The sequence below is a fragment of the Mesoplodon densirostris genome, chromosome 6 (genome assembly GCF_025265405.1).
Source record: "Mesoplodon densirostris isolate mMesDen1 chromosome 6, mMesDen1 primary haplotype, whole genome shotgun sequence".
Classification (NCBI taxonomy): Eukaryota; Metazoa; Chordata; class Mammalia; order Artiodactyla; family Ziphiidae; genus Mesoplodon; species Mesoplodon densirostris.
Window position 1 is genome coordinate 13,605,915 of NC_082666.1, and position 27,484 is coordinate 13,633,398.

Consider the following 27,484-nt stretch of genomic DNA (forward strand, 5'->3'; position numbering starts at 1 on the left):
GAAAAGGTGGTGGCCAGATTCTGAAAAATGTCACAATTTCCCTCCCCCCTTCAAATTTCTCCCATCAAATTTCTCTCCTCCCATCACAATTTCTCTCCTCCCATCAAAGTCACCCCCCAAAGGGAGGTTGTAAGGGACAGAGGTGAAACATAGGGCAGAAAGTGCCACTTCCTAGCTGCATGATTTTGGACAGGTGACTTGATCAATCTGAGCCTCAGTTTCACCATCAATAAAATGGAGATATGTACCTCCTGAGGTTGTTGGACAGGGACCTAGGTGCCGTGTTCACCGTTAGGTACGAATCGCTTGATACATACATGTTGAATGAATTCAGTAAATGTGTGCTTAGCACAGTGGTCGGTGTAAGGTAAGCCTCCAGTAAGTGGTAGCTGCTAGCATTAAAAATAGTAAAAAGTCCCCATAGTTACAACCCTAGCGCTGCAGGACCCAGACGTACCTCAGCGTCCTACCGACACCTGCGCAGTAACTTCCCACAGGAGGCGAGGACGCGCAACTGCGCTTGCGCATAAGCGCTTTCCTCCGCCCCTTCGGGCGCGAGGACCAGAGGGGCGGGTTCGGCGGCGTTGCGACGAGTCCAGAGGGGAGGACTGAGGAAGGGGCGTGGCCAGCAGGCCGGGCCACGGCCACACTCTTCCGGGCTTCTCCAGCTGCGTGCGCATCCTCCTCCCCCCTTCTTTTGTGGTCCGGCCCATTGCGAGGGTGACAGGAAACCCTGTGCAGCGAGCGCCGCCATCTTGGACGTGCCCGAGGAAGACCCTGAGGGAGCCGCAGGAGCGTCGCCGCTGCCACCGCCACTGCCGCCAGTGCGTCTGCAGCTTCTCGGCCTGCCCGCTGCTTGCCGGCGCCTCGGCCGACCGCCCCCGCCCCCCTCCTGCTGCGCCCGCCCTCCTCTTCCTCGTCCTGACGCCCCCCTCACTCCCGGAAAGCTGCCCAGCCACCAGCAACCCCCCAGGTAACCCAGGCCTTCCGCAGTGTCCGGGGGGCCGGGGCCTCCTCGCCGGGCTCTCTCCGGGCCGGGGGTGGGGACGACGGCGGGCCCGGGGCGCGGGCGAGGGGCGTCGCAGGGTGGGCCGTGTCAGGCCGCGGCGAGCCCGGAGTCGGCGGTGGGCGCCGCGGCGGCCTGACAGGAGTCCATGCGGGGGCGAGGGTGTCCCCACGCGGTGCCCGCCGAAGCTCCGGTCCTCCCCGCCCAGTCGAGGGCTCCGGGGCGCGGCGTGGGCAAGGGTGTGTTCGGCCTCGCCTTCTCCGCCTCCTCAGCCGGCCTGGGCCGACTCGCACCTCCCGCGGGCCCCGTCTCCTTGTCGCTGCTCTCGGCGGCCGCCGACCTCCCCCGCCGGGTTTGTCCACGCGGGCCGCGCCGCTCTGCAGCTCACGAGCCCCGGACGTGGCGTTCCCCGGCCCATAGGCCGCGTCCGGCCCCGAGCACAAAACGCAGCAGCCCGCAGCCCCGCCGGCGTCTTGGACCGTCTCCGGCGTCCTTGTCGATGTGGGTAGGCTCTCTTGGACTCGGGCTGGGCAGGGGTCTGGGCGTCCGAGGTTCTGGTTTGGGTGAAGCCCTGTAAGGTCTGTGACCTTACAGATCACAGATCTCTAAGACTCTAAGATCCTCTAAGACCCCGATGCTAGCTAGCATCTAGAAATAACGAAGACAAAAAGTTTTGGCCTTTCTAGAATTTAAGAAAAGAAGGCGGAAGAAGCGTGTTTCGGTGGTTTGCACTTTACCGTGTGCCAAACACGGATTTAGGTGTCTTCCCACAGGTTTATCTTGCTTCACGGGGCCCTGGGGGGTACGTAGAGTTTCTCCATTTCCCAAGTGAGGAAACTGAGGCTTGAAGGTGTGATGTGGCTGGTTAATGATGGTACAGGCCAACTCGGGTTAGGCCAGGGTTACAGACAGGACCATTTAAAGTGTAGCTACAGCTTAATTCCTTTTTTGCTATGTTTGCATTTGGGTAACAACAGCTGATTACTCCTTTAGAACCCGGAGTCCGTCGTGTCGGCCACTACACTGCCAGTCCTCATTTTCCAGTCCCCAGAGGAGAGATAGCAAGATTTCCGTTTTATATTTGAAGGAGAAACTGGGGTTCGCAGAGAGCAAATGCTTTCCTGGTGGTCCCACAGCAAGTGTCAGAGTCCAGATTTGGACTCTTGCAAAGTTTACCGCTCGGTTCCATTACTCTCACAACTGCCTTTTATTTAGGGGTGGTTATTGAGGACACATCTGACCTTGCAAGAACCCAGCTCCCACTCGCCCACCCCCCAAGACTTCCCCAAACGTTTCTTCAGATTTCTGCTTACATCCATTTACTTGGTCATGCCTTTGAGACATGTAATGGTTAGGAGTTTGGAGGGTTCCCACGCCCGTACTGCCACTTCCCAGTTAAGTGACCTTAAGTTACTTCTCGGACTAAGTGTCCTTATCTGTTCACGGGATAACTGTACCTACAATTTAGAGTTGTTGTGAAGATTAAACGGGGCTTAAAACCCTTAGCACATTGCTTGGAATATGGTAAGTGCCCCGTTGTCTCTAACAGTGCCAGGCACGTAGTGGGTGTTTAATATTTGTTGATTGCGAGGAGCATGGCTTTAGAGAGCTGTAGAGTTAGACCTGGGCCTTAATCTTAGCTTTCCCTTTAGTAGTATATGACCATGGGTATATCTCCTCTCTGAGCTGGTTTCCTTGTCTGTAAAATGAGTTAGTTTTTAGAATTAGAGATTGCTTATAAAGTAGCTGGCATATAATAGGCACTCAGTAAATGGCAGTTATTGTAAAGAAGTAAAACCTTTAGGTATTAATAACCTAAAAAATTCCTTGGAATTAAAGCTACATTTAAAAAATTTTGTTTTTTATATTTCATGTTACACTTTATAGTCGTTGCATACTTCAGCTATGCAACAGAATGTGGAGTGTTTTTACAACTGATTATTATCAGTGTTAAATATCTTTGCATAATCTCAGTAAGATATTGTACAATTAGAGGAAACTTTGGGTTAAGGCAAATAAGATATTTTAAAACTAGGGCTATTGAGAGATGTTTCATTTTTTTAAAAAAGCATGAAACATTTTTATGTGATTAAAAATGCTGGGCATGCCGGGAGTCAGCAGTGTATATATAGAGGTATCAAAGATACTGTTATTTTAAGAAACTATTTTTTCTAGACAATTTTAAACATATACAAAGTGGAGTAGTATATTGAGCCTTCATATACCCATCAGCCAGTGTCATCAGTGATCAGTCTCCTTTCATCTATATACAACTGTACCTCTCCACCAAATTATTTTTTGTTGTTGTTTTTTGTTGTTGTTTTGATTTTTATTGGGGTATAGTTGATTTACAGTGTTGTGTTAGTTTCCTCTGTACAGCGAAGTGAATCATTTATACATATACATATATCCACTCTTTTTTAGATTCTTTTCCATCTACCAAATTATTTTGAAGGAAGTCTCAGACATCATTTCATCAGTAAATTTTTCACTTATTGCTAATCCTTTTAACTCCAACGGTAAGTGCAGGGTTTTAGTTTTGTTTTGTTTTCCTCCTAAGTACTTTCCTTCTGTGGACAGAGGTACAATAGTAAAGTACTTTATTTCCTATTCACAGCATGCTGTCATAATTAGGTGGAAAATTTTGTCTTTCTCGGGATACAAGAGAAATCTGTTTTTTTCTTATCACATTATTAATTTATATAAAAGTGTGACTTTAAATATCTTGTCAAAAGTGAGGTGATTTTTAAAGTGCGTCTCAGAAATGAGCGGGTTATTTTCAGAGGTTGCATTAGTGTTGAGGAAAGGAAATTGAGCATACATTTTGATTAGATTAGTTTAGTAGATTAACTCCCAAAGTTTTGTGTCCACTTAACTGACAAATCAAGTAGCATTCCACTTTAGTGGGCTTGTAAGCACACCAAAATGCTTCTCTTCTTGAGTTCCGTGAAGGGAGGGGGACCCCTTTATTTCATTACTGTATTGTAATGTATTTCATTACTGTATTGTATAATTTCATTACTGTATTGTCAAAATCTAGCATAAGGCTTTGTGCCTAGTAGATAATTTAAAAATTTTTTTATATTGGAATCACAAATGCAGTTTATCCTGGCTCAGGTGCTTTTAACAGTGTTTTTCATGTAAAAAAAAACCACTTAATTTTAACAATAAGGATAAGAATTTAAATCACCGGGAATATTTTTATTCAGGGGGTTGTTTTTTTCCTGTGTTGTCTTGAATCAGTTACGTAAAAATTACACAGTAACATCTTATGTTCTAAGAGTGGAATAAAATAGCTGTGTAACAGTTGTGAAAGGATTAGTCAGACAAGTGCATAAGTTAACACAGCAAGGAGTCAAACCATAAGAAAATGAAAATATACCCTCCATTATTGGGGTGTTTTCTGTTTGTGTGTTTGGTTTTTTTTTTTTTTTGTCTGCGCCCCGGGGCTGGTGGGATCTTAGTACCCCAACTAGGGATTGAACCTGGGCTCTCGTCTGTGAAAGCACAGAGTCCTAACCACTAGACTGCCAGGGAATTCTCCTGTATTTTTTTTTTTTTTTTTTGCGGTACGCGGACCTCTCACTGTTGTGGTCTCTCCTGTTGCGGAGCACAGGCTCCGGACGCGCAGGCTCAGCGGCCATGGCTCACGGGCCCAGCCGCTCTGCGGCATGTGGGATCTTCCCGGACCGGGGCACGAACCCGTGTCCCCTGCATCGGCAGGCGGACTCTCAACCACTGCGCTACCAGGGAAGCCCTCCTGTTTGTTTTTTGAGTCTAATCACGAGTCACTTCATATGATGTTCCCCATATTATTGGTAAATGTGGAAGTAATGTTGGAAGTATTATGACTGGGATTTTTTGTTTGTTCTTGTTTTGTATTAGAATTATATATAAAAATGCTTTAAAAATATTTGTCTTTTTTTCTCTACTTTTAATATTTTATAATATTACTAATGAATATAGTACATGCTTATAGTGTCCTCACAGGGATATATAAAGAAAGTTAATAATATTCCCTTTTTTTCCTCTCTCAATCTGTGTGTTAATTTTTCACAGCTTGGTGTATATCCTTCCATAGTATATGCATATAGGATTGAGTGTGTATGTGTTTAAAAATGGGATATGCTATCATAAAACTCTGCAGCATGCTCTTTTTCACTTAAAATCATGGATATATTTCCAGGTTAATACTTATATCTAAATGGTTTTTAAACTAGATTTATATTATTTCATAGTACAGATGTACTTTAGTCATTTCCCTGTTGACGCGTGTGTAGATTGTTTCCAGTTTTTTGCTGTAAAAATGCTGCATTAAATGCACTTGCACCTGTAAATTATGGACTGATGCTTTTGTTTCTGTAGACTACTTTTTTAAAAATAAATTTATTTATTTATTTATTTATATTTTTGGCTGTGTTGGGTCTTCGTTGCTGTGCGTGGGCTTTCTCTGGTTTCAGTGAGCGGGGGCTACTCTTTGTTGCAGTGCGCAGGCTTCTCATTGTCGTGGCTTCTCTTGTGGAGCACGGACTCTAGGCGAGCAAGCTTCAGTAGCTGTGGCATATGGGCTCAGTAGCTGTGGCTTGCAGTCTCTAGAGCTCATGCTCAGTAGTTGTGGCGTATGGGCTTAGTTGCTCCGCGGCTTGTGGGACCTTCCCGGGCCAGGGCTCGAACCCATGTCCCTTGCGTTGGCAGGCAGATTCTTAACCACTGCACCAACAGGGAAGCCCTGTAGACTACTTCTAAGTGGGTTTCTTGGCCAAAGGGTAATTTGGGTTTTTTGTTTTTTTTTTGCGGTATGCGGGCCTCTCACCGTTGTGGCCTCTCCCGTTGCGGGGCACAGGCTCCGGACGCGCAGGTTCAGCGGCCATAGCTCACGGGCCCAGCCGCTCCACGGCACGCGGGATTCTCCCGGACTGGGGCACGAACCCGCGTCCCTTGCATCGGCAGGCGGACTCCCAACCACTGCACCACCAGGGAAGCCCGGGTTGTTTTTTAAATATTAAAATATACTGATTACTTCCCCAAAGTATTGTGACACTTCAGATTCCCACAAGCAGAGTATATGAAAGTACCTACCTTCACATCTGTATCTGCACATTTCAAAATTAGTCATTTATATGTATAGTTTTATTTGGAAAGGTGTCTGATGCCGTATATGGAGACTATGTGATACTGTTTTGGCCCAGCAATGATTAGTGTTTAATGTGCATTTAGTAACCATTTACATCTATATGTATTGGCCTGGAAATAGATCCATGATATTGTTAAGTGAAAAAAGCACGCTGCAGAGTTTCATTCAATAGCATACCCCATTTTAAATATATTTCTCACCTTAACAGTGGTATATGTTTCATGTTCACGAGATGAGGTTGAGAAATCCTTTGTTACAGCATCATTAGGCAGTTAGTATTTAAATGGGGCCACAGAATAATTAGTAGTGTTTAATATGCATTTGGTAAACACTCTTCTTGACAACCAGGAAGTTTAGGACTAAATTTTACATGGACTGATAGTAAAACTATTACCTGAACTTTGAGTATTAATTAACCTCCATCTTTCTCTGATTTTGATTTTTTGCTTTTATGTTATCAACCTATGTATATATGTTTTTAATGAGCTACTTTAGATAGAGAAAATCATGTTCTTTGGAGTCAGGTTTGGGTTCAGGTTCCAACTCTGCTATTTGCTAACTTTGTAAACCAACCAAATTAGTGAATTTCCCCGGACATAATGGTAATGACTCTGCAGAGTTGTAGACATGAGTAAGAATTATACAAGACAATATAGGGGAAAGTAGTGCACATCCTCACATGGTTTACTCTCAACAAATGTTAGTTCCCTTCAGAAACTTTTTTGTAAGTAGATATAATATGAATCGTTGTTACTAGTATTATCACTTATCCGTATCTACAAATCCTGATCATAGTGCATCCTCTGAATGTAGTTATTTAATAACGCCTATTCAGAATATTAAGTTAGAACCAAGTGAGTGAACTGAGAAAGATTTGTGTCCCAAAGTACCACTATAGGGTTTTATGGTGCATCTCAACTGTGGAGGAGGCCAGATAATATAGTGATTAAGAGAGGGTTTTCTGCAGTCAGAACAGTTGTAGGTTCAGTATAGACTTGACCACTTAGCTCTGTGACGTGAGCATATTACTTACCTGTTGAGTCTTACCTGTGAAATGAGGATAATAGTCACCATTTTATATAAAGGTAGTAGTGAGGATTAAATGAAATAGCATGTAAAGTATTCAGCACATTGCCTGGCATATGTTAAGTGCCCAATAAATGGTAACTATAACAATTGTGTTTGTTATTAGTTTACACATTGTTCATCACATATTTAATGACTTGTCTGCTTCTTGTCTTTAAGAAAAAGGTGTTAAAGGAGATCTTATTTATATGTGAATTTTATTCAAATGATTTTTGTAAAACATGTAAGGTGCATTTTAATCACACCAGTCACACATTTGCTGTGCACAAATTACAGAATATTACCAAGATTTAAAAATTAGTGGATATTGTAGTGTTGAGTGGACTCATGTTTTCAGAGTGTTTGAACTCAACCAACATTTCTTGCTCTCCCAATACCACATTTTTTTTTTCACTTTTTGAGTTCTCAAAGTACGTAAAGCAGAAGCACACTTAAGTAATAGGGGAAAAACTTTTTTCTCCCTTCCAAAAGCTAGTTAAAAATATATTCCTCACCTTAACATTGGTATGTTTCATGTTCAAGAAATGAGATTGAGAAATCCTTAGTTAAAGCAGTATTAAGCATAATTAATAGTTAAAAGGTGCCACTTGAACATGATTCTACTGCAAATACGTAGTTTTGAGTGAACGCTATCAATAAACTATGGGAGTCTATTTAAACCTAACTAGTATCTTACCTTAGAATAATAAAAAGAGGACTTGTTGTGTTAGTGGCTACAGTGCTAGATATTTTTGCTTTCCTATCTACGGAAATTAGTAAGTTTGAGTAGTTCTCCTTTAACTCTGCTTTTAGGATTTTTATTGTAATTTTTAAGAAACTTGACCAGAAAATTGTGTAGTGAGGTGGAGACAGGGTGCTGGTATTCAGTTTGAAATAGGGATCATTCTCTTCTATTTGGAAATAGTTTATAATAATTAATGCTTGGAAATTAAAAAAAATTCAAAATTAGTCATCTCAGTAGATATTTAATTAATTAATGCTTGTGTGATAATTAGCAATATACAAATTAGTACAACTAGAATTGATTTATAATTTCATGATTAGCCTTTAGAGCATTTCAGGTAGAAACTGGGATTGTTAGAGGCCACAGTTTTAGCATAAAATGAAGGGAAGCAAAGTATGTACAGCTACAATGTTCAGTTAGAAGAGAGAAAAGAAATAGGAAAATCAGAAGAGGGAGAGCTTGAGAGTAACAGTAATTTAAAGGTGACTAATTACCTTCCCCCAAGTTTGAATAGGGAAAAAGAAGTTAAAAGAGGAGTTAAAAATGAATTAGATGAGGGGCTTCCCTGGTGGCGCAGTGGTTGAGAGTCCGCCTGCCGATGCAGGGGACACGGGTTCGTGCCCCGGTCCGGGAAGATCTCACATGCCGTGGAGTGGCTGGGCCTGTGAGCCATGGCTGCTGAGCCTGCGTGTCTGGAGCCTGTGCTCTGCGACTGGAGAGGCCAGAACAGTGAGAGGCCCCCATACCGCAAAAAAAAAAAAAAAAAAAAAAAGAATTAGATGAGAAGAACCTGAGAGAAATGCAGCCCAAGAAGAAATTAATAACCTTTAAATATCATTTTTATTGTGAGAGATTATTTTTTTCCTTGTCTTTAGGATCTGGTTCAGAGATGTAGTAGATAATACAGACCAGTTTGAGCCTCAGGACCAAGTTCATTATTGTTTCTGGAAAAAGGGAATGAAATTAGTATGATGTTCAGAATCAGAGTTACTTTAACTAGAAACTCTTTCCTGAAAGAACTGGTTAAGGGAGTTTTCTGTGATGTGACTGATTATAAGTGTGTTACATCATGTCCCACTTTTGTTGAATGTAGTTCATACAGCTAAGTGGGAAGACTATACTGTGTGAAATGATTATCTAATAATTTACTGTAATTGACAACTTCCTCTTCCCTGGTAACAATAATTCACTTATTCTAAATATGTACTTCTTCTACAGGTTAAATTTTATTAGTTACTTAGAAATTTTATTTGAAATATGACATACAGTAAGGTGTTAATTTCAGTAAATGAGTTTCCCCAATCATAATAAGTGTATGGCTTGTGTATGCGACAGTTGGCCAAAACAGTAAAATCCAGATTAAAAAAATACTGGAAATAAATTTTCGAAAAAATAGGGTTAAAACTTCATATTTATGAAGAACTTTTATCTTAAGCTGAAAATTGCTTTTTGGCTACACTGTGTGGCTTGTGGGATCTTAGTTCCCCAACCAGGGATCGAATCCCGACCCTTGGCAGTGAAAGCGTGCAGTCCTAACCACTGGACCACCAGAGAATTCCCTGAAAACTGCTTTGAGAATAAATATTTTTCTTTCACTTTTATTGGGGAATAAAATTTATTGTAAGTTATTACCAGCATTAGAATTCACCTCTTATTTCTCTAGCACCTAGCACAGTGTCTGACACATTCAAGGCATTTGTTTGAATAAATTGGAGAGTTTTTTTTAAGTTATTAAAAGTAGAAGAGAAATTAGAACTCTTTAGGTTAAGTCTTCTCTGAGGGTAAGAAATGGGCTGTGATCTTTAAGAATACCTTCTAATAAACAAACTTCCAAATTTTACAACCACAATATGCCATTATTTCTCTTAGCTCCTAGAATAATGTATAGCAGGCATTTGGTATATTGTTAATCTTCAAATCCTATATTAGGTTGAGCTATATGAAATTGTCAATAATTGACTTTTTAAAAAAAATCTATGAGAACAACAGTTTCATTTGGTTCTAATTCTGACATTTATTTGGTTTAGAAATAATATGGTTACTCTTTCTTTGGATGCTATGCTAATTGATAATTTCAGGTAGAGTAAAAAGGTTATTTTGTGTTTATAAGTTGGTGGTTAGTTTTTATAACATTCTATTGTAAAATCAAAGAGTTCCAAACAAATAGGTCATCAGTATTCATCAGTTAACAGGGATGGAGACCTTAATAGGGGAGGAGGACTGTTTATAATGATGATACTATTTAACTTAAATTTATAAAGATTTTCTTGTTTGAAATTTTTCAGAGTAGCATTTCTTATTGGGTATTTCCTAAAGTGGAATATTGGAATTGTTTTTATATATGTTCTTATATTTCTGGGGATAATACATGAGAACGTTAAAGCATGTTTATCTAAGTGAATTTGATCATTTTGGAAAATGCAGTTTTGCTCTGATACTGTAACCAACATTTTGTTTATAATCACTGTGCTTTATTTTATATATCTTTAAAGGATACACAGCTTGGGTGACTTGTGTATACTTATTTTCTGAAGTAACACAGTTTTCTTTGTTTTTAGTGCCACAATGGCAACTGCACCATACAACTACTCTTACATCTTTAAATATATTATTATTGGTAAGTTTATTTAACTTATACTCTTGTTCTCCAAAGAAGGTTAAAATGCAAAATATTTATATGCTAATACTTAATGTAGTACTCCAGAAGAAGTGAAGGATTTTCTTTCTCACTGCAAAATTAAAGCTCCTTTGATAAGGTTTATTTTTGTACCAATGATGTACCTTTTGCTTTGTGACCCTGGGTACTTCTGTAGTACAAAGCTGGGTATCTTTGAAGTGATGTTGGTTTTTCTTGAGGGCTACCTGAAAGTTTGTTAATACTGGGAATGAGATTAACTTCGTAGGAGTGCTGATACATTCCAGAAATAACATGAAAGCTCTCAGAGCCCCCTGGATTCCAACAGTTGATAAAGATTCAGAGTAATTGTGTAAGATACATAAAATATAATGGTGGTTTTTCTCTTAATAAGTTTTGAGATTTAGCTCAAATTAAGACAATGCTGTTTATCCAGATACAGTTTTAAGAGCACAGTTGAAAGTATACATAGTATTCTGTTAATTCATATTAGAACAGTTTGGTTTAATGTTGAGCTTATGTGACTGTATTGTAATGCTTCCTTCATCAAAGGTTAAATTGCTGTTAGTACAGTTAGAGATGATATCTCTTCTGTTACGATTTTCATGTGATGTACATTCTTTTGTGGAATTCTACAAGAAATACGAGATAAGATGGGATCTAGTGAATCAACCTTCCCAAACTTATTATTTCTACTTGTTATATGCTGCCCTTTTGGTCACTCCTAGGAGTTTCTGGCTTTTTTGCATGGGTTAAGGGAAAAAAACAAAAAAAGTTGAAATAGTTCAAAGTAAAAAATACTATGTTTCTCTGTTAAAAAGCTTTTGCCAGCTGGTGTCTATTTATTAACATAATTCATAACCAGATTCTGTCACTGGTGAAGGCTGTGAAAACTGACCTTTAGGATCTTTTGAACTCATAAATTATGGAAATAAAACTTTTTTAAGTGCCCCAGAAGTTTGTGATGTGATATGGTAGAAGGGGTATAGCAATCATTGAAGAGTATAAAATTATAAAGAGTTATAAAATTGAGAAATAAAATTACCACTTGAAACTTTTTTTTTAAACAGGGGACATGGGAGTAGGAAAATCTTGCTTGCTTCATCAGTTTACAGAAAAAAAGTGTAAGTTCAATATGTAAGATAAAACATTAGTAAATTCTTTATTGTCACTTTCCTACCTTTTAAAAAGTGTCATTTTCAGTGTACTCTGTGCAATTAAATATAACCTTTCCCTATATATGCACTTTTGTCTTTAGGAAGTGATTTTTTTTTAATAGGTGCAGACAAAATGAAATATACCTGTATGTATAGAGTGTTGACTTTTTATGCCATAAATAACTTGATTGACTTGTTTAGATTTTTTTGATGATATAAACTGAAATTTTAAAAATGTATACTATAAAAAATAAAAAAATATTACAGTGTCAAATTTAAGTAATCTTCTTCTTGTTCTCTGACTTTCCATTATAGAAATTATCTTATTGGGGGAAATTTATTAATACATCATTTGCTAATAACTAAATAATAATAGATTGGAAATATTTAAGATGGAATTCTTTCTACATTCATGACTGGTTAAGATTCAAAGTGTACTACTCTGTCTTGGGTGGTAGAAGGAGGGGGCATTTTATTTTATGTAACCGATAGGCTAAATATAGTTGAAATTGTTTCCAGTAGTTGAAATCATTTCTATGGCATTTTTTGGCTTAATGTAACATTTTATGAAGTGTCCAGCAGTCTGTGTGTACTGTAGAAGAGAATAATAGTGGGTTTAGGTTTTCAGTGGCCTAATTATAAGGAAAAGACTAATAAAATTGTTCTGTTGGATTAGACGTATATAACTTGACAATATATAATTATAAATATATATTAAACATGGTGACTTTCTTTGAGATATTGATAACATTTTACAAGATAAATATTTGTTTGACCAAAAACTAGAGTCCTAAAACCATTGATTGATTTGTTATATGTAAGAATTGTCAGAAGGCTAAATAGTATAATGTTGGTATTATGAAGAGTTTATTAAAATCTTTATTTTTCATTAGCAGATTCTTTTTGTCCAAAGGTCAGCAAACAGTAACCTGTGGGCCAAATCCAGTCACTGGCTGTTTTTAGAAATAAAGTTTTATTGGAATGCAACCATGCCCATTTTTTACGTATTGTCTATGGCTGCTCTTGTGCTTCAGCAGAATGCAGTCCTTGTGACAGAGATTTTTTGGCCTACAGAATTTAAAATACTTATTATTTGGTTCTTTTTTTTTTGGCCGCACAGTGTGGCATGCGGGATCTTCCCTGGCATGTAGGATCTTCTCCAACCAGGGATCGAACCCTCACCCCCTGCAGTGGAAGCACGGAGTCTTAACCAGTGGAATTTCCAGGGAAGTCTTATTATTTGGTTCTTTACAGAAGTTTGCTGACCCTTGTTCCAATCACATCTCTGTGACTCCTTACTTCTGGGTTTTTGCTAATTTTTTTTTTTTTTTTTTTTTTAGTGCAAGCTTTAGTCTGTTTATAGCCTACAAGCATTAATAAGTCATTTGATTTACTAGTGGATTATTTCCCCACTGGTCTTAATTTGAAGATTTCTGCAAGTTGGAATGTTCTGTTTCTTTTCCTCCCTAACAGTTATGGCTGACTGTCCTCATACAATTGGTGTTGAATTTGGTACAAGAATAATTGAAGTTAGTGGCCAAAAAATCAAACTGCAGATTTGGGATACAGCAGGACAGGAGAGGTTTAGGGCTGTCACACGAAGCTACTACAGAGGAGCTGCGGGAGCACTTATGGTGTATGATATCACTAGGTAAGAGATTAATAATTTTCAACCTTCATACTTGAAAAAAGAAATCTATTTTAGGCAGTGCGGTTTCTTTTTTTATTGATTTAGGCGTTCTATAGTTTGTAATTGTGTGTCTGTAAATGAGCTTATTTGGGTTTTATGGATTTTTCTCTAAATTGCCATGTGTAACACTTGATATAACCTGTTGATTTCCCTTTCTGAAAGTGAGTATGACTGAAGAAAAACTTCAGGAGATGCTGGTGGAGCGAGTGAAAGAATACTGTTTTGAAAAGCAGTATCAGTTGAATTATTTGAGGTGAAATAATATTTTACACCACATATTTTCACTTCAGTAGAAAGCAAGCAGATCTTGAGGAGTTACTCTATTCAGCCTCTAGTTACTTATTTTTGGCTTCATTGGGTCTTCGTTGCTGCGCACGGGCTTTCTCTAGTTGCAGCGACCAGGGGCTACTCTTTGTTGCGGTGCGCGGGCTTCTCATTGCAGAGGCTTATCTTCTTGTGGAGCACGGGCTCTAGGTGTGCGGGCTTCAGTAGTTGTGGCTTGCAGGCTCAGTAGTTGTGGCGCATGGGCTTAGTTGCTCTGCGGCATGTGGGTCTTCCCGGACCAGGGATCGAATCCGTGTCCCCTGCATTGGCAGGTGGATTCTTAACCACTGCGCCACCAGGGAAGTCCCCACACCTTTTCAAAATAAGGTCAAGCAAGGAATTAAGTAGTTTTGCTAACCCACCATGGTAGATTATAAAAAGTTCTCATACTTGCATCTGAAGTATTTTATTGTTTATTTACTTAAATTCTTTTTTGTCCTAAAATGGATTGAAGTAGCTCATGATACTTCATTTAGCAAGATTAAATTTATTTCAACTCTGTTTCTGGAAACTCAAAGTAATTGATACAAACTAACAAAACTGGATCCTAAATGTTTGACTTTGGAATACTATGCCACTTCATTAAACTCTGTGCCGTTTATCTACTGTAAGCTAGAAAATAAACTGGATCACCTTTAATGTTAATGCAAAGTGCCAGTCTAAATTAGTGTGACTCTTGTCTCACTTTTTGGGTGGGGTAGGAATTGGTGAGTGGGACCAAGTAATAGACTTTCAAGTTATTTCCTTTTGGGAAATGCTTTACACTGTTTCCTCTTGAAGAGTCACATTAGCATATTATAGGACCTTGAGAAGTTCTGTAGTAAAGGAACTCTTTAAGTTTGTTTAATTTGGTGTTTTCTAAGGTTATTTTATTGAGGAACACCCTTTGGAAAATGCTGCCTTAGAATAAAAATAGTGGATGATTATAATTATAGTGCTTGAAGTTTTACTAAATTCTAGAATTGGGTGGTCTCAGGGCAAAACAGAGTGAAACAGCCTTAATGCTCTTCACTAGAGCCCGACAATTGGTAAATAGTTTTGTGGGAAGACTGTTAAAGAACCTGTCCATCTGTACAGACATCCTTTTATGAGAGATACATTCCTGAAGACTTTGCATAATTGAAAACTGCATTCATTATTTTATTTAAAAAATTTTTATTTATTTATTTATTTATTTTTGGCTGCGTTGGGTCTTCATTGCTGCACGTGGGCTTTCTCTCGTTGCGGCGAGCAGGGGCTAGTCTTCATTGCGGTGTGCAGGCTTCTCTTCGTGGTGGCTTCTCTTTTTGCAGAGCATGGGCTCTAGGCACATGGGCTTCAGTAGTTGTGGTGCACGGGGGATCTTCCTGGACCAGGGCTCGAACCTGTGTCCCCTGTGTTGGCAGGAGGATTCTTAACCACTGTGCCACCAGGGAAGCCCTGCATTCATTATTAATAAAATTTAAATACTGTGATGTGTGCTTAAGTTTATCTAGCTATAGTGTTGTAGTTTGTTTTGCTTTCTCTATGTGTTCTTTTTCTAATTCCAGCCTATTGAGATACAGTCAACGTAGAAGGTTGTATAAGTTTAAGATCATTTGATACGTGTATATATCTTGCTTTTAAACATAGCTTTTAAGCATAGTAACTACTTTTGAGAAAATTTGTGTCTATTCAAGTCATCAAAAGTACTTTGCTAGAAGCAGCCCAAATGCCCATCATTTGACAAATGGATAAACAAATGTGGTATATCCATATAGTGGAATATAATTCAGCCATTAAAAGGAAGGAAACATTGATACACACTATAAAGGGATGAACCTAGAAAACATTTTACTAAGTGAAAGAAGCCAGACACATACAGTCACATGTTGTATGATTCCATTTATATGAAATACCTGGAATAGGCCAATTTATAAAGACAGAAAGTGGATTGCCAGGGGATGAGGAGTAAGTGCTAGGGGGTATAGAGTTTCTTTTTAGGAGTGATGAAATGTTATAGAGTTAGAGTGATGATCATGCCACAAGTTTATGAATATATTAAAAACCACTACATTGTATACTTTAACAGGATGAGCTTTGTGATATTCGTTATATCCCAATAAAACTGTTACTGAAAAAAAACAGTACTTCAGGTTTTAGATGGGTACTTTTTCTTGTTAAAGTGATACTTCGTAGCAGCATGGATGTGGCAGCTATGTCACTGATTTTTCCCCCTTTTTCCCTATTATTAATCATTGGCATCTTGCAAACTTAAAAGTCTCTGCTTTAACACTTTTTAAATTTTTTATTTATTTATTTTTGGCTGCGTTGGGTATTTGTTGCTGCACGTGGGCTTTCTCTAGTTGCGGTGAGTGGGGGCTACTCTTCGTTGCGGTGTGCGGGCATCTCATTGCGGTGGCTTCTCTTGTTGTAGAGCACGGGCTCCAGGCGCGTGAGCTTCAGTAGTTGCAGCACATGGGCCCAGTAGTTGTGGCTCGCGGGCTCTAGAGCACAGGCCCAGTAGTTGTGGCTCGCGGGCTCTAGAGCACAGGCCCAGTAGTTGTGGCGCACGGGCTTAGTTCCTCCGCGGCATGTGGGATCTTCCCAGACCAGGGCTCGAACCTGTGTCCCCTGAATTGGCAGGCACATTCTTAACCAGTGCGCCACCAGGCAAGTCCATTAGCATTAACTCTTCATTGTCACAGGGTACTTGCCTAAATTGACATCATAGTTTATCATGGTCGTTTATTTGGCTATATCAATTGTTTGCTATATCATATCTAACATCACACCAAATTTAGGGAATCTTTTAGCACCTTTTTTTTTTTTTTTTTAGCAGTAGTAACACCAGTTAATGCATATTTGGGTCAATATATAGAGAGATATTATATCTATAGATTTGAAAGTATGTTGGTGAATTTTAAATTAGTAATGAGACAGTTACCAAAAGCATTAGCAGAAGTTATGTACATGTAAGTGATTCAGTTTACGTGATCTTGATACTACTTACAAAGGATGTGTAGATTTTTCTGTTTACCAAAGTGTTGGCAGTTTGTAATTCACTCTTGCTGCCAGCTTTGACATTTTAAAATTGATCTAAATCAGTATAAATATTTTTGGACTTGTGTTGTATAAAGTTTTGTGCACAAAGCAAGATAGATGTGTTGGGTAAAAGCAAGGTATGCTAGTACTACAAGTATTAAAGAGTGATAAGGCTTGTGCTTTTTTTTAAAAAAAATTATTCATTTATTTTTGGCTGCATTGCGCGTTCATTGCTGCACACGGGCTTTTTCTAGTTGGGGCAAGCAGGGGCTACTCTTAGTTGTGGCGCGCAGGCTTCTCATTGCAGTGGCTTCTCTTGTTGTGGAGCACAGGCTCTAGGCGTGTGGGCTTCAGTAGTTGTGGCATGTGGGCTCAGTAGTTGTGGCCCACGGGCTTAGTTGCTCTGCGGCATGTGGGATCTTCCCGGACCAGGGCTCTAACCCGTGTCCCCTGCATTGGCAGGCAGAGTCTTAAAACCACTGCGCCACCAGGGAAGTCCCAAGGCTTGTGCTTTTTAAGAATTATATTTGACCATTGTTTGCTTAGAAAATTTTAAAGCATTGGGAAAAAAGTTTTAATGTGACTTTTTTTTGACATTTAGGTGGTGATTTGTGTATAATGTAAAATAGCACAGAAAAAAAGAGTCTGAGTAAAGAATTCTTTCCACTTCTCACTGGGAAAGGATTAAGTGTTTCGAATATCAGATTTTATATGAGCACTGGCAGCTGGAGATCATGGAATATATTCACAAGGCTGAACTCGAAACACTTCAAGGACACAGTGTGTGTACAGGGTTCTGTGTGCGGCTCTGAAATCATTAAAATCTTTATGGGCTTCTGTTTCCTCACCTGATAAATGAGTAAGATAGATTAATGTTCTGTGAGTCTGTAGAAGTCAGAAATATTTTTAACCTACAAATTTTAAAAAATTTTGACCTTTTTGGTAAAGTCTAATTAATAGTAATAGTATATACTCTGTATATTATTGTAAATTATTTGGATTTGTTTATTATCTTAGATCCAACCTGGCTAGTGCGAAGGACCCTATAAGTTTTTAAACTCTTGGATTAGAGAAAATGGAGAAATAAGGCAGTCTGAATCCCCAAATGATTTAGCTGCTGGTAAATATGAGTACAGAGTTAGGATAAACTCACTGTCTGATATACCTGGGGATTTCAGTTTCCAGTCAAATGTATTAAATGTCTTTTTTTTTTTTTTTTGCTGTACGTGGGCCTCTCACTGCTGTGGCCTCTCCCGTTGCGGAGCACAGGCTCCGGACCCGCAGGCCTAGAGGCCATGGCTCACGGGCCCAGCCGCTCCACGGCATGTGGGATCTTCCCAGACCGGGGCACGAACCCGGGTCCCCTGCATCGGCAGGCGGACTCTCAACCACTGCGCCACCAGGGAAGCCCTTAAATGTCTTTTTAAAGCCAATTTTTAAAACTCTGAGTTTAGAATTGTTTTCCATCAGTTTCTTAAAGTTATTCCTTGCTTGCTTATGGGTCTGTTTATGGATGTTCTTTTAAATGTAAAAAATTTACTCCTGACGTGTAAGTAATTAGCAGAGTTGCTGGCTATCGAGTTATTTATTTAAAAATAATAGGTTTTTCTAGATTTTTGAAAAGTATATGTTTGCATTCCACAGTTGTACTTTAGTGTAACAATCTAGTCAAATCAAAAATACTTCTTTAGGATCTGTTGATTAAAGTGTATATTTAAAATATTTGTTGAAGTTTCTTTTTTTCTGTTGAAATGGCATCTGTGGCAGTCACAAATGTAAACTTTAATTTTTGCAGAAGAAGTACATATAATCACTTAAGCAGCTGGTTGACAGATGCAAGGAATCTCACCAATCCAAATACTGTAAGTTAAATGACATCTATTATACAGAAAACTTAAGATCTAAGTTGACCCAGAAAGGAAAGCCATTTGCTAAGTGGGCTTTTTTTGTATTTGGGTACTAAGAATGAGAGAATCTTTATTCTGAAATTAATTGAGGAAAAAACGTTCTTTTCAAATACAGATTATGCCAGGTTTTGTGTCTTATACTTGGTTTTTGTTCATGTTTGTGGTTAAAAAAATGAAAGTTATGAGTTGGGTGGTGATCTCATGTCAAGTGGAGACTCTGAAATCTGAAACTATTACTTTAATCTGCATTAGTTTCATAAAATGTTACCATTGGAGGAAACTAGGCAAAATGTACTAGGGAATCTCTGTATTTCTTACAACTGCATGTAAGTCTCAGTAAAATTTCAATTAAAAATAAAAAGAGTTCTGCATGCGTTAAAAAATTAGCCAGTCTGAGAAAATACTTATTTATTGAGATATTCATGCCACCATGCCAGACTCTGCAATATACAAAAATGAATGTGGGTCCTTAGCCCATAAAAGGTTATAGTCTAGCAGGGAGATTACCTGTGGGTATACAGATAACTATACTGAAAAGCAGAGTGGAATATGGGTTAGAAATAGAGTTACTTGGTGGTGGTGGTGAGGACCCAGTATGAGCAGTGCCATCTGGAGAAACCAGCTTTACAGAGGAGGTGTTGTTTGAGCTGGGACTTGAGGGGTAAAAAGGTTTCAGTAGATTCTGTTGAGGGTATTCCAGGAACAAGTGAGGAAAAGCACAGATCTGTGACTGACTCTGAGCTTTTTGAGAGTAAGGCCTGTGTCTCACTTAGCTTTGTACCCCAGCACCTGGCAGTGGCCTGGTTTAGTAAATATGTAATCAGTGGTAAGATTGGCTTTCATCAGGGAACAGCAATTTAATTATATTGATAGTCAGTTAACATGGTTTGCCTATTATGCCAGGGACTGTGTCTGGAACTTTCCATTATCCCATTAAACCCTCTGTAGGTATACATACAAATCTATAGATGAATGTTCATCAGCAGCTTTATTTGCAATAACCAAAAACTGGAAGCAACCTAGATGGCCATCAACACGTAAATGGTGAAACAATCTGGTACGTCCATACTATGGAATACTCCCCAGCCATACAAAGGAATGAACTGTAGATAAATGCAGCACATTAGATAGATTTTGGGCATTGTGCTGAATGAAAAAGTCAGTCTCAAAAGATGACATACTGTATGATTCCATTTATGTAAAACATTCTCAAAAAGATAAAATTATTGAGATGGAGAACAGATTCGTGGTTGTCAGGGGTTAGCGATGGGGGTGAAAGGTGTTAGTGTGAGTTGACTATAAAGAGGGCAGCACAGAGCAGTTTCTTTGAAGTGATGGAACAGTTCTGTATCCTGATGGTGATGACACAAATCTATACCTGCAATAAAATTGCATAGAACTATACACACTCCAGAACCTGTAAAACTGGTGAAATCTGGGTAAGGACTCTAGATTGTACCAATGTCAGCTTTCCTCATTTTGAGGGTGTACAGTAAGTATGTAAGATGCTACTATTGGGGAAGCTTGGTGAAGGGTATATAGGACCCCTCTACTCTTCTGTAAGCTTTTGTGGTTCTATAGTTATGTTCAGGTATTGGTAAAATATTAAAAACAGCAAGAAAACAACTTATTGTACAGGGTCCTTAGAGGAGTGTAATAAAAAAATTAGCCGTGTCCTTCCTGCCTCATTTATGCCTCTTAAAATCTTACCGGATCTTTAGAAAAAAGAAAATCTCTTAAGGTCCAGTGCAAATGTTACATTTTCTGTAACGTTGCCTTTGATTCGTGTGGAAGTTAAATACTTTCTCATTTTGTTGGTGGTATATTTTGTACCTCTGTCTTGTTAGCATGCCACTTTATGCCTCCCCTTTCATGATGATGGGAAGCATTTTGGAAATTCTTCTTTTTTTTTTTTTGCGGTACACGGGCCTCTCACTGTTGTGGCCTCTCCCGTTGTGGAGCACAGGCTCCAGACACGCAGGCTCAGTGGCCATGGCTCACGGGCCCAGCTAGCTCTGCGGCATGTGGGATCTTCCAGGACCGGGGCATGAACTCGTGTCCCCTGCATCGGCAGGCGGACTCTGAACCACTGCGCCACCAGGGAAGCCCTGGAAATTCTTAAGGAGTGGAGAGCAGGCAGTGTTTCCATTAAGCAAACATTTCTTGCTTTGAGCACCTGTGTTGTAATGGCCCTGTACTACTAAGCCATCGTGACTTGACCAACTTTGATATTTTTTGAAAAATTGATTTCCTTTTTTAAGTGTTATTGCCTTATTCTTTTGAAGACTAGTGGACTATATATGAAAACTTCTTTCTCTCCTCAGTGGGCACTTGTCCACACTGATTGAAGAATGCTCACTTGCTGAAGGTTTACATTCGGGTCAAAATGATTATACTTCATGGACAGCATTTTTTGAAAGTAGGTCAGCCAGGGCCTGAAATTTCACATGAAAAAGAGTTAATGGTGGAAATCCCTTTTAGTTGAAACCGTCCATTTCTAAAGTATCTGTATCTGGATTACCACATCTGTTCTGAAGGGGAAAAGCGGGGGGATGGGGGGAGTTGCCAGTTGGTGTCAAAAAATACATAGGAAGAGACAGTTTATCCCCCGGCTCATTCCAGTAAAGGCCGAAGCCCCGTTTCCCAAGGCTGCACGTGTTTTTCTTAGAGCTTTTCAGAGCAGCCTTTAACTTCAGCCTAACTTCACTGGTATAAATGGCTCCAGAGTTGGTACAGGTGTGTAATATTTTGCCTTGAATTTGAACCCACTGCATATACGTCCTCCCACCCCCACTGTCCTCTATCATGGATACACAGTCATTTGTTTGTTATCAGTTGCTACAAACTTAGTCCAGCCTAGGGATAGTGTAGGGGAGGACAGGTTTTTTTTTTTTTTTTTTTTTTGTGGTATGCGGGCCTCTCACTGTTGTGGCCTCCCCCGTTGCGGAGCACAGGCTCCGGATGCGCAGGCTCCGGATGCGCAGGCCCAGCGGCCATGGCTCACGGGCCCAGCCGCTCCGCGGCATATGGGATCCTCCCAGACCGGGGCACGAACCCGCATCCCCTGCATCGGCAGGCGGACTCTCAACCACTGCGCCACCAGGGAGGCCCTGAGGACAGTTTTTGATGGTCACAGTTTGGATTTTCTACCTGACTTCTAATGTCCACCTACCACTACTCACTGAGTGACCTTTGAGAAGTCCTTATTTGAGTATTCCTTACTTGTAGCCTGAGAAGTTGAACTAGTAGTTGTAAAGTTTTCTTGAGGGTCCCAGGTGAAAATCTGATGAAAGCCACAAACCTTCTCTTCCAGGGAATGTCCTTGTTTACAGCATTTTGTGCTTAATTTCAGTATATTCACAGATACCCTGGAGCTTGTCCATGGACCCTTAGTAGTCTTACTCAGATAAATCATAATCTTTGGCCTAGACCAGATGTGTTTCAGGCACACAAAAACAAAACACGACTGTTTTGTTTTTAAATGGCTTGAGAGCTGAGACTGGTTTTTACATGTTTATAGGGTTGTTTAAAAAAAAAAAAGTCAAAAAAGAAGTATATGCAAAGTGACCAGAAACCTGAAATACATACTTTTTGCCCTTCGCAGAGTTTGTCAACCTCTGGCCTAGGTCATTGCTGACATCCCTCTTCATACTAATACCTTCATGATTCTGTAGTTCTGTCTGATGGATAATTGCTAGTATTTCATTTCCTTTTTAGACCCACTTGTTTTTTCTTCAAGATTTTTAGATTTCAGAATTTTCATGTGTGATTTAAATGGTTTCTTTCGTTTTAAGATGTCTTTCTTTTGGTCACAAACTAGGTAATAATTCTCATAGGAAATAAAGCAGATTTGGAGGCACAGAGAGATGTTACATATGAAGAAGCCAAACAGTTTGCTGAAGAAAATGGTGGGTTTCTTTTAAGATTTTTAATGGCTTTTTTGGGTCACACATGGGAGAATTTCTAGGGATAGGTGGGATTTTGACAATGCAGATTATTTGACAGTTTTTTAAAAATACAAACTGCTCAAATCTAAGAATGAGGAAATAACAAAATGTGTTTGAAATATTTGAGGGCAGTAGAGTTATTTAATGACAAATGTAAAGATTCCCTCCATCTCAAACTCATATAGTCTTTAATAAAATACTATAGAAGGAGTACTGAAAGCTGTTGGGAAACTTTTATTCAGATGTTACTGAAGAGAGTGTCCTTGTGAAAGTTAATTCGAAATATCCTTCATAGTCTGAATTTTATTTTTAGGCTTATTGTTCCTTGAAGCAAGTGCAAAAACGTAAGTATGGCTAAAATTAGTAGATCATTTTTAATTACATTCAAATTTCTCAAAGTGGAACCATACATTAAAAAATGTATAATGTATATACATGTAATGTATAATATATAAATGTGTAATGCTTATGGCAGGGAAAACAGTCAGCAGACATCCCTTTGCTTCCTGTTTCACATTTCAAAATAATGTTTTTTGTTATTTTCCCTAAAATATTATACCTTGCTTATACCCGTTGGTAAGCCAGGTTAATAAATGAAATTGTGTTAACATTTCAGAAGTGTTTGACTTTTACAACCAAGGTTGAATTTGGCATCTTGGACTCAAGGTTGGTCAACCTGTTGATTTAATGCTTCTTCTTATAGTAAAGAGCATGACTTAAGGAAATATTCAATGTCTAAGAATAATCAGAAGCATAATTAACATTTTCTAATTGTTATTCCATGTTCATTATTGAACCCCAGCACTGCTGTCATAGTTCTTCATTTATTAAGCCAAAAATTGCTTGCAGTGGTGAAAAGTTAGCCCCTTTTTGTTTAGCCTCATCTGTACTGTTAGTCCTAAGGGAGATGAACTCAAGTGTGAACATGGCTAAGCATGATAAGAAGAGTACAGTTCATGCTTGGCTAATCAGACCATACAAATCCTGGAATACTGTTCTGCATATGTTTGGAGATAACTTCATTTCTGTTTGGAATACCCACTATAATGGCCTGTCTTAATTATTGTTATATATTAATATATAGCATTTTAATGATTAGAGCACATAGTTTCAAATAGGATTTGTAGAAAGAGCTGTTAGTATTGTTTATATGCTTTCCACAGAAAATATTTTCCCATGTTGTTCTCTTAGCTCAGTCTTGTGGTAGTCCCTTATTAGATGATAGTGGCTGAGTCGAAGACATCATGCCAGTTGATTAAAGGTTAGCAAAAGGTCAGTGTATCATGTCCTATCTGTTGTAGAAAGCTGTGGTTCGCCAATAAAGTTGTCAATTGCCTCTTAGGGGAGAGAACGTAGAAGATGCTTTCCTTGAGGCTGCCAAGAAAATCTATCAGAACATTCAGGATGGAAGCTTGGATCTGAATGCTGCCGAGTCTGGCGTACAACACAAACCTTCAGCCCCACAGGGAGGCCGGCTAACCAGTGAACCCCAACCCCAGAGAGAAGGCTGTGGCTGCTAGTGACCTCTTTGCCGTGGCTCTCATTTGACCTTTCACCTCTGTCTGTTGGAAGCAGTACTTTTTACTTGCTGCCTCATTGTCTTCTGTACATCTTACTGGGTTTAATTAAAAAGAAAAAACAACTCTGTTGTAAAAACAGTTTAACACAATACTAAACTGCTAAACAACTAGATGTAATCAGGTTATCAAAGGCAAGTAGAGTAATAAATCTCTTCTGCATGGTAAATCTAGACTTTTTTTCCCCCTTGATTGTCCTTGTGATAGGTATGTCACCAATACATGATTTAAACTGAGCACTGATGCTGGACTTGAGTTTTACCCCTCCCTCTTTTTGGCAAGGCTTTGCCTCATTGTACGGTTTAATTTGATGATATCTTAAGCCTTTCTTCCCATTTTTAACTGTTCAGGTATGTCTGTTATAACCCATAAGTTTATTGCTGTGAAGTGACTTCTGATGATAGAGAAGGGGTCCTTTAAAGCCTTTTGTTTTTGTTGGATAAATTCCCTGTTGTGTGGGTGGCATTTTTCTTGAGGCGGTTTGCTTCTGTCTTAGCCTTGCACAGGGAAAATATCCATTTACCTTTTCTCTTGTGCGTAATTAATAGCTTTATCCTTTTTTTTTTACACCATTTTATCTTTTTCTCTTTAGCAGAAAGTAAATATGTATAAAATTTGAAGGAACCGAACTAACAATACATTCTGTGTATATTATTTTAATGAAGAAAATAAATTGATTACTGGCATTGGAACAGTATAAAATACCAGTTTGTACAGTATGACCTATATGTGACTGTGTTACTCCCTTCCATTTCACATAAAGAAATAGACACAACTGCAGTTCACAGGATATACTGGCTCCACCCTTTGGTGCTGGCAGTGTTTGGGGACATTATGCTGGAAGGAGCTCCTGGCGTGAGAGGATTAACACTAGTAGATTCTGTTCCATCTTTGCACTGTGGCTTACCTGCTGATTTTCTTAACTGTTCTTGTGCAATCAATAATGTGCTAACCTGCTTTTCTCTTTCTGTAAACGTTTTGCATTACAGGCTGCATTTCTTGCCTTACTATATAGAAAAAGAAAAAAGGCTGGGTTTATTATTGCACATTTTAAGCTTTTATACCTGTATCTTCTTGGAATGGTGAGATTCTGAACCAGACAGCCAGAACTGCAGGTCTGCTGTTAAGGGATTTTAAATTGTGCATTTTTAACACTACAGTGAAATAATCTAAGATATCCCCCGTGTTCTTAGTATGAGGGGCTATTTTATGTCATGTTGGCATAAACTGTTTTGTAAAAGGGAAAGTGTTTCTAACGGTGTTCCAATATTTGTGCTGATACAAAGTAAGTTATTACTTTGCACTAGGTGGTTTGGCCACTGACAGAATACTGTATTGCAAGGGAAACAATCTTTTATTTCTTTAGAAAGCAAACTTATGTTTTACCAAGCTCTTTACTTCTGTTGATTGATTTCTAATTGAGTTTATGGTTCGGGCTGGGAACTGAGAAGTTATTTGAAGTAGGATAGGTAAACCTCAGTATATTATATACAATGCACTCTCAGCTCAACTGTTGTGTTTAAAATACACATTTTAAATCCCTATTTACAGACACTAACGTCAAAAATACAGCTTTCTGGGTTGTAAACATGTGGTAGTACCAGAGTATTGTATAGTCAGTGTTAAATAAAAGCCAAAACTGGAATGTGCAGAAAAATAGGATTTGGGTAATTTGTGGACTCACCTTTCTGTCTTTGTTTAACTTTTTAAAAAACAAGATACCTGAAGTAGATCAGTGTATTCTGTTAAAGACTTAACAGTGATCCATTTTGCTTACACTGTTGCATCACAAGGGACTTGCCCAGGGACCATGACCTGCTGGTGTGTGTATATATTTACAAAAACAAAACAAACAAACCACCCATTGGGATATAAGGTAGCAATCACAAACTAAAGACTGTGGCTTGTTTAGGTGCAGTCCCCTGATTTCCCAAAGTTAGTTACAGTGGGTCTTAATTGTTTTTGTGACAGGAGTTATTCAGACTGCTGTACTCTTCATTTGATGTAACAAAATGCTATTAATCTAAATATTTGTAAATAAAGTACCTGTACCTAGATTAAATTAAAATTGTTTGCATTATTTTCTGAATTATAACAGGATTTCATATTTTTTTCAGGCAAACAGTTATTTGGCATAAGTTGCCAGTTTTTATTTCAGAATTGTCCTTTTTGTTTAAAAAGAAAAGTCTACATAAGTAGCATATAAATCCACATCACCCAGTAATTGAGCTAGTCTTATCCTTGTGTTCAGATCACACTTGCAGTGTTTTTCAACCTTTTTCAGTGTGAGATCAGCACATTTGGTGGCTGATAGTGTTCTCCCTTGACTGTACTTGGGGCCAAATTCTGTTATTTGCATGTGTAATCCCCTATAATAAACTTGGGTGCTCAAAAATAGAGAAGCAAATTGTCATATTGTAATATCTGTGTGCCAGACACTGGGCAAGTACACTTTGGAGAGAATGTGAAATTCTTTTAATTTTTAATCCATGGAGAGCTTACTACTTGTGTGGTCACCTGCTTTTCTGGGTTACTCGTTGCCCTTGCACCTATGAGGCCCTCCTGATTAGTAATTGGTGCTCAGTACTCTATGCGTTAGACATTCCAGTATGATGTTCAAGTATTTTTCATGGACAATAAAGTGTTTGATGCAGTAACTTTGATTTTTTTTTTTTTTTTTTGGGCCGGGGCGGGGGGGTTGGTGGTGTTTTCATAATACTAGTTAGAGGTAGTAAAGTTTCTTTGGAAAGATGTCTTTTGGAACTGGGTGTTTATTTGGCTTTACACGTTAATTACCTCACCTCTAGTTCCAGAAGACTACAGTTTGGGGAACTTTTTTGCCCACACATGTTTTAAGTGTTCTCTTTTCTTATAAATGTGTGGCTCAATTTACTCCCCTTAACAGAAGACCAAATGATTCCTGTTCATGTGGGAATATAGAGAGGGTTCATGTGGCAGTTTAGGAAGAAAATATCTTACCCTCATTCAGCACATGGACAGACCAGGAAACTGTCCTTGAAGGATTTCAGTATTTGTGGATAGGCCAGGATTTTAAGCATTTTGCTAAGACTTGTGAAAATGAAAGAATATAACTACCAAATCAGTCTTATTTTGGAAGTAGGTGTTTTCTAGAACTTAATGTGTGTTAATAAATTTTATGTCATTTTCATTGTCTTTAATCGTATTTATCCCGTATCTTTTTTTTTTTCTTTTGGCTGTGCCATGTGGCATGAGGGATCTTAGTTCCCCCACCAGGGATCGAACCTGTGTGACCCCCTGCAGTGGGGCGTGGAG

The 27,484-nt window shown here is 39.0% G+C and overlaps 1 protein-coding gene across 3 annotated transcripts; it reads left to right on the forward strand.

Moving 5' to 3' along the window:
• Positions 1–696: 696 nt before the first annotated feature.
• On the forward strand, positions 697–26,847 carry RAB14 (RAB14, member RAS oncogene family). Of its 3 annotated transcripts, XM_060100884.1 has the most exons (9): positions 697–973; positions 3,431–3,525; positions 10,509–10,567; positions 11,656–11,709; positions 13,216–13,393; positions 18,555–18,621; positions 22,487–22,574; positions 22,927–22,957; positions 23,956–26,845. In XM_060100884.1, the coding sequence occupies exons 3-9, from the start codon at positions 10,516–10,518 to the stop codon at positions 24,131–24,133; spliced, it is 648 nt and encodes a 215-aa protein (XP_059956867.1). In that variant the 5' UTR covers positions 697–973; positions 3,431–3,525; positions 10,509–10,515; the 3' UTR covers positions 24,134–26,845. The 3 variants fall into 3 exon arrangements, with proteins under 3 accessions (XP_059956867.1, XP_059956868.1, XP_059956869.1); XM_060100885.1 differs by lacking the exon at positions 3,431–3,525; XM_060100886.1 differs by lacking the exons at positions 697–973; positions 3,431–3,525 and adding an exon at positions 1,155–1,507 and having other exon boundaries at positions 23,956–26,847.
• The last annotated feature ends 637 nt before the right edge of the window (positions 26,848–27,484 follow it).

Excerpts from the sequence above, each read along its gene's own strand:
- RAB14 (XM_060100886.1), top strand. The coding sequence starts at position 1,155 with ATGCGGGGGCGAGGGTGTCCCCACGCGGTGCCCGCCGAAGCTCCGGTC. Across the intron at positions 10,568-11,655 it reads CTTTAAATATATTATTATTG|GGGACATGGGAGTAGGAAAA; the intron begins GTAAGTTTATTT and ends TTTTTTAAACAG. Across the intron at positions 22,575-22,926 it reads ACAGTTTGCTGAAGAAAATG|GCTTATTGTTCCTTGAAGCA; the intron begins GTGGGTTTCTTT and ends TTTTATTTTTAG.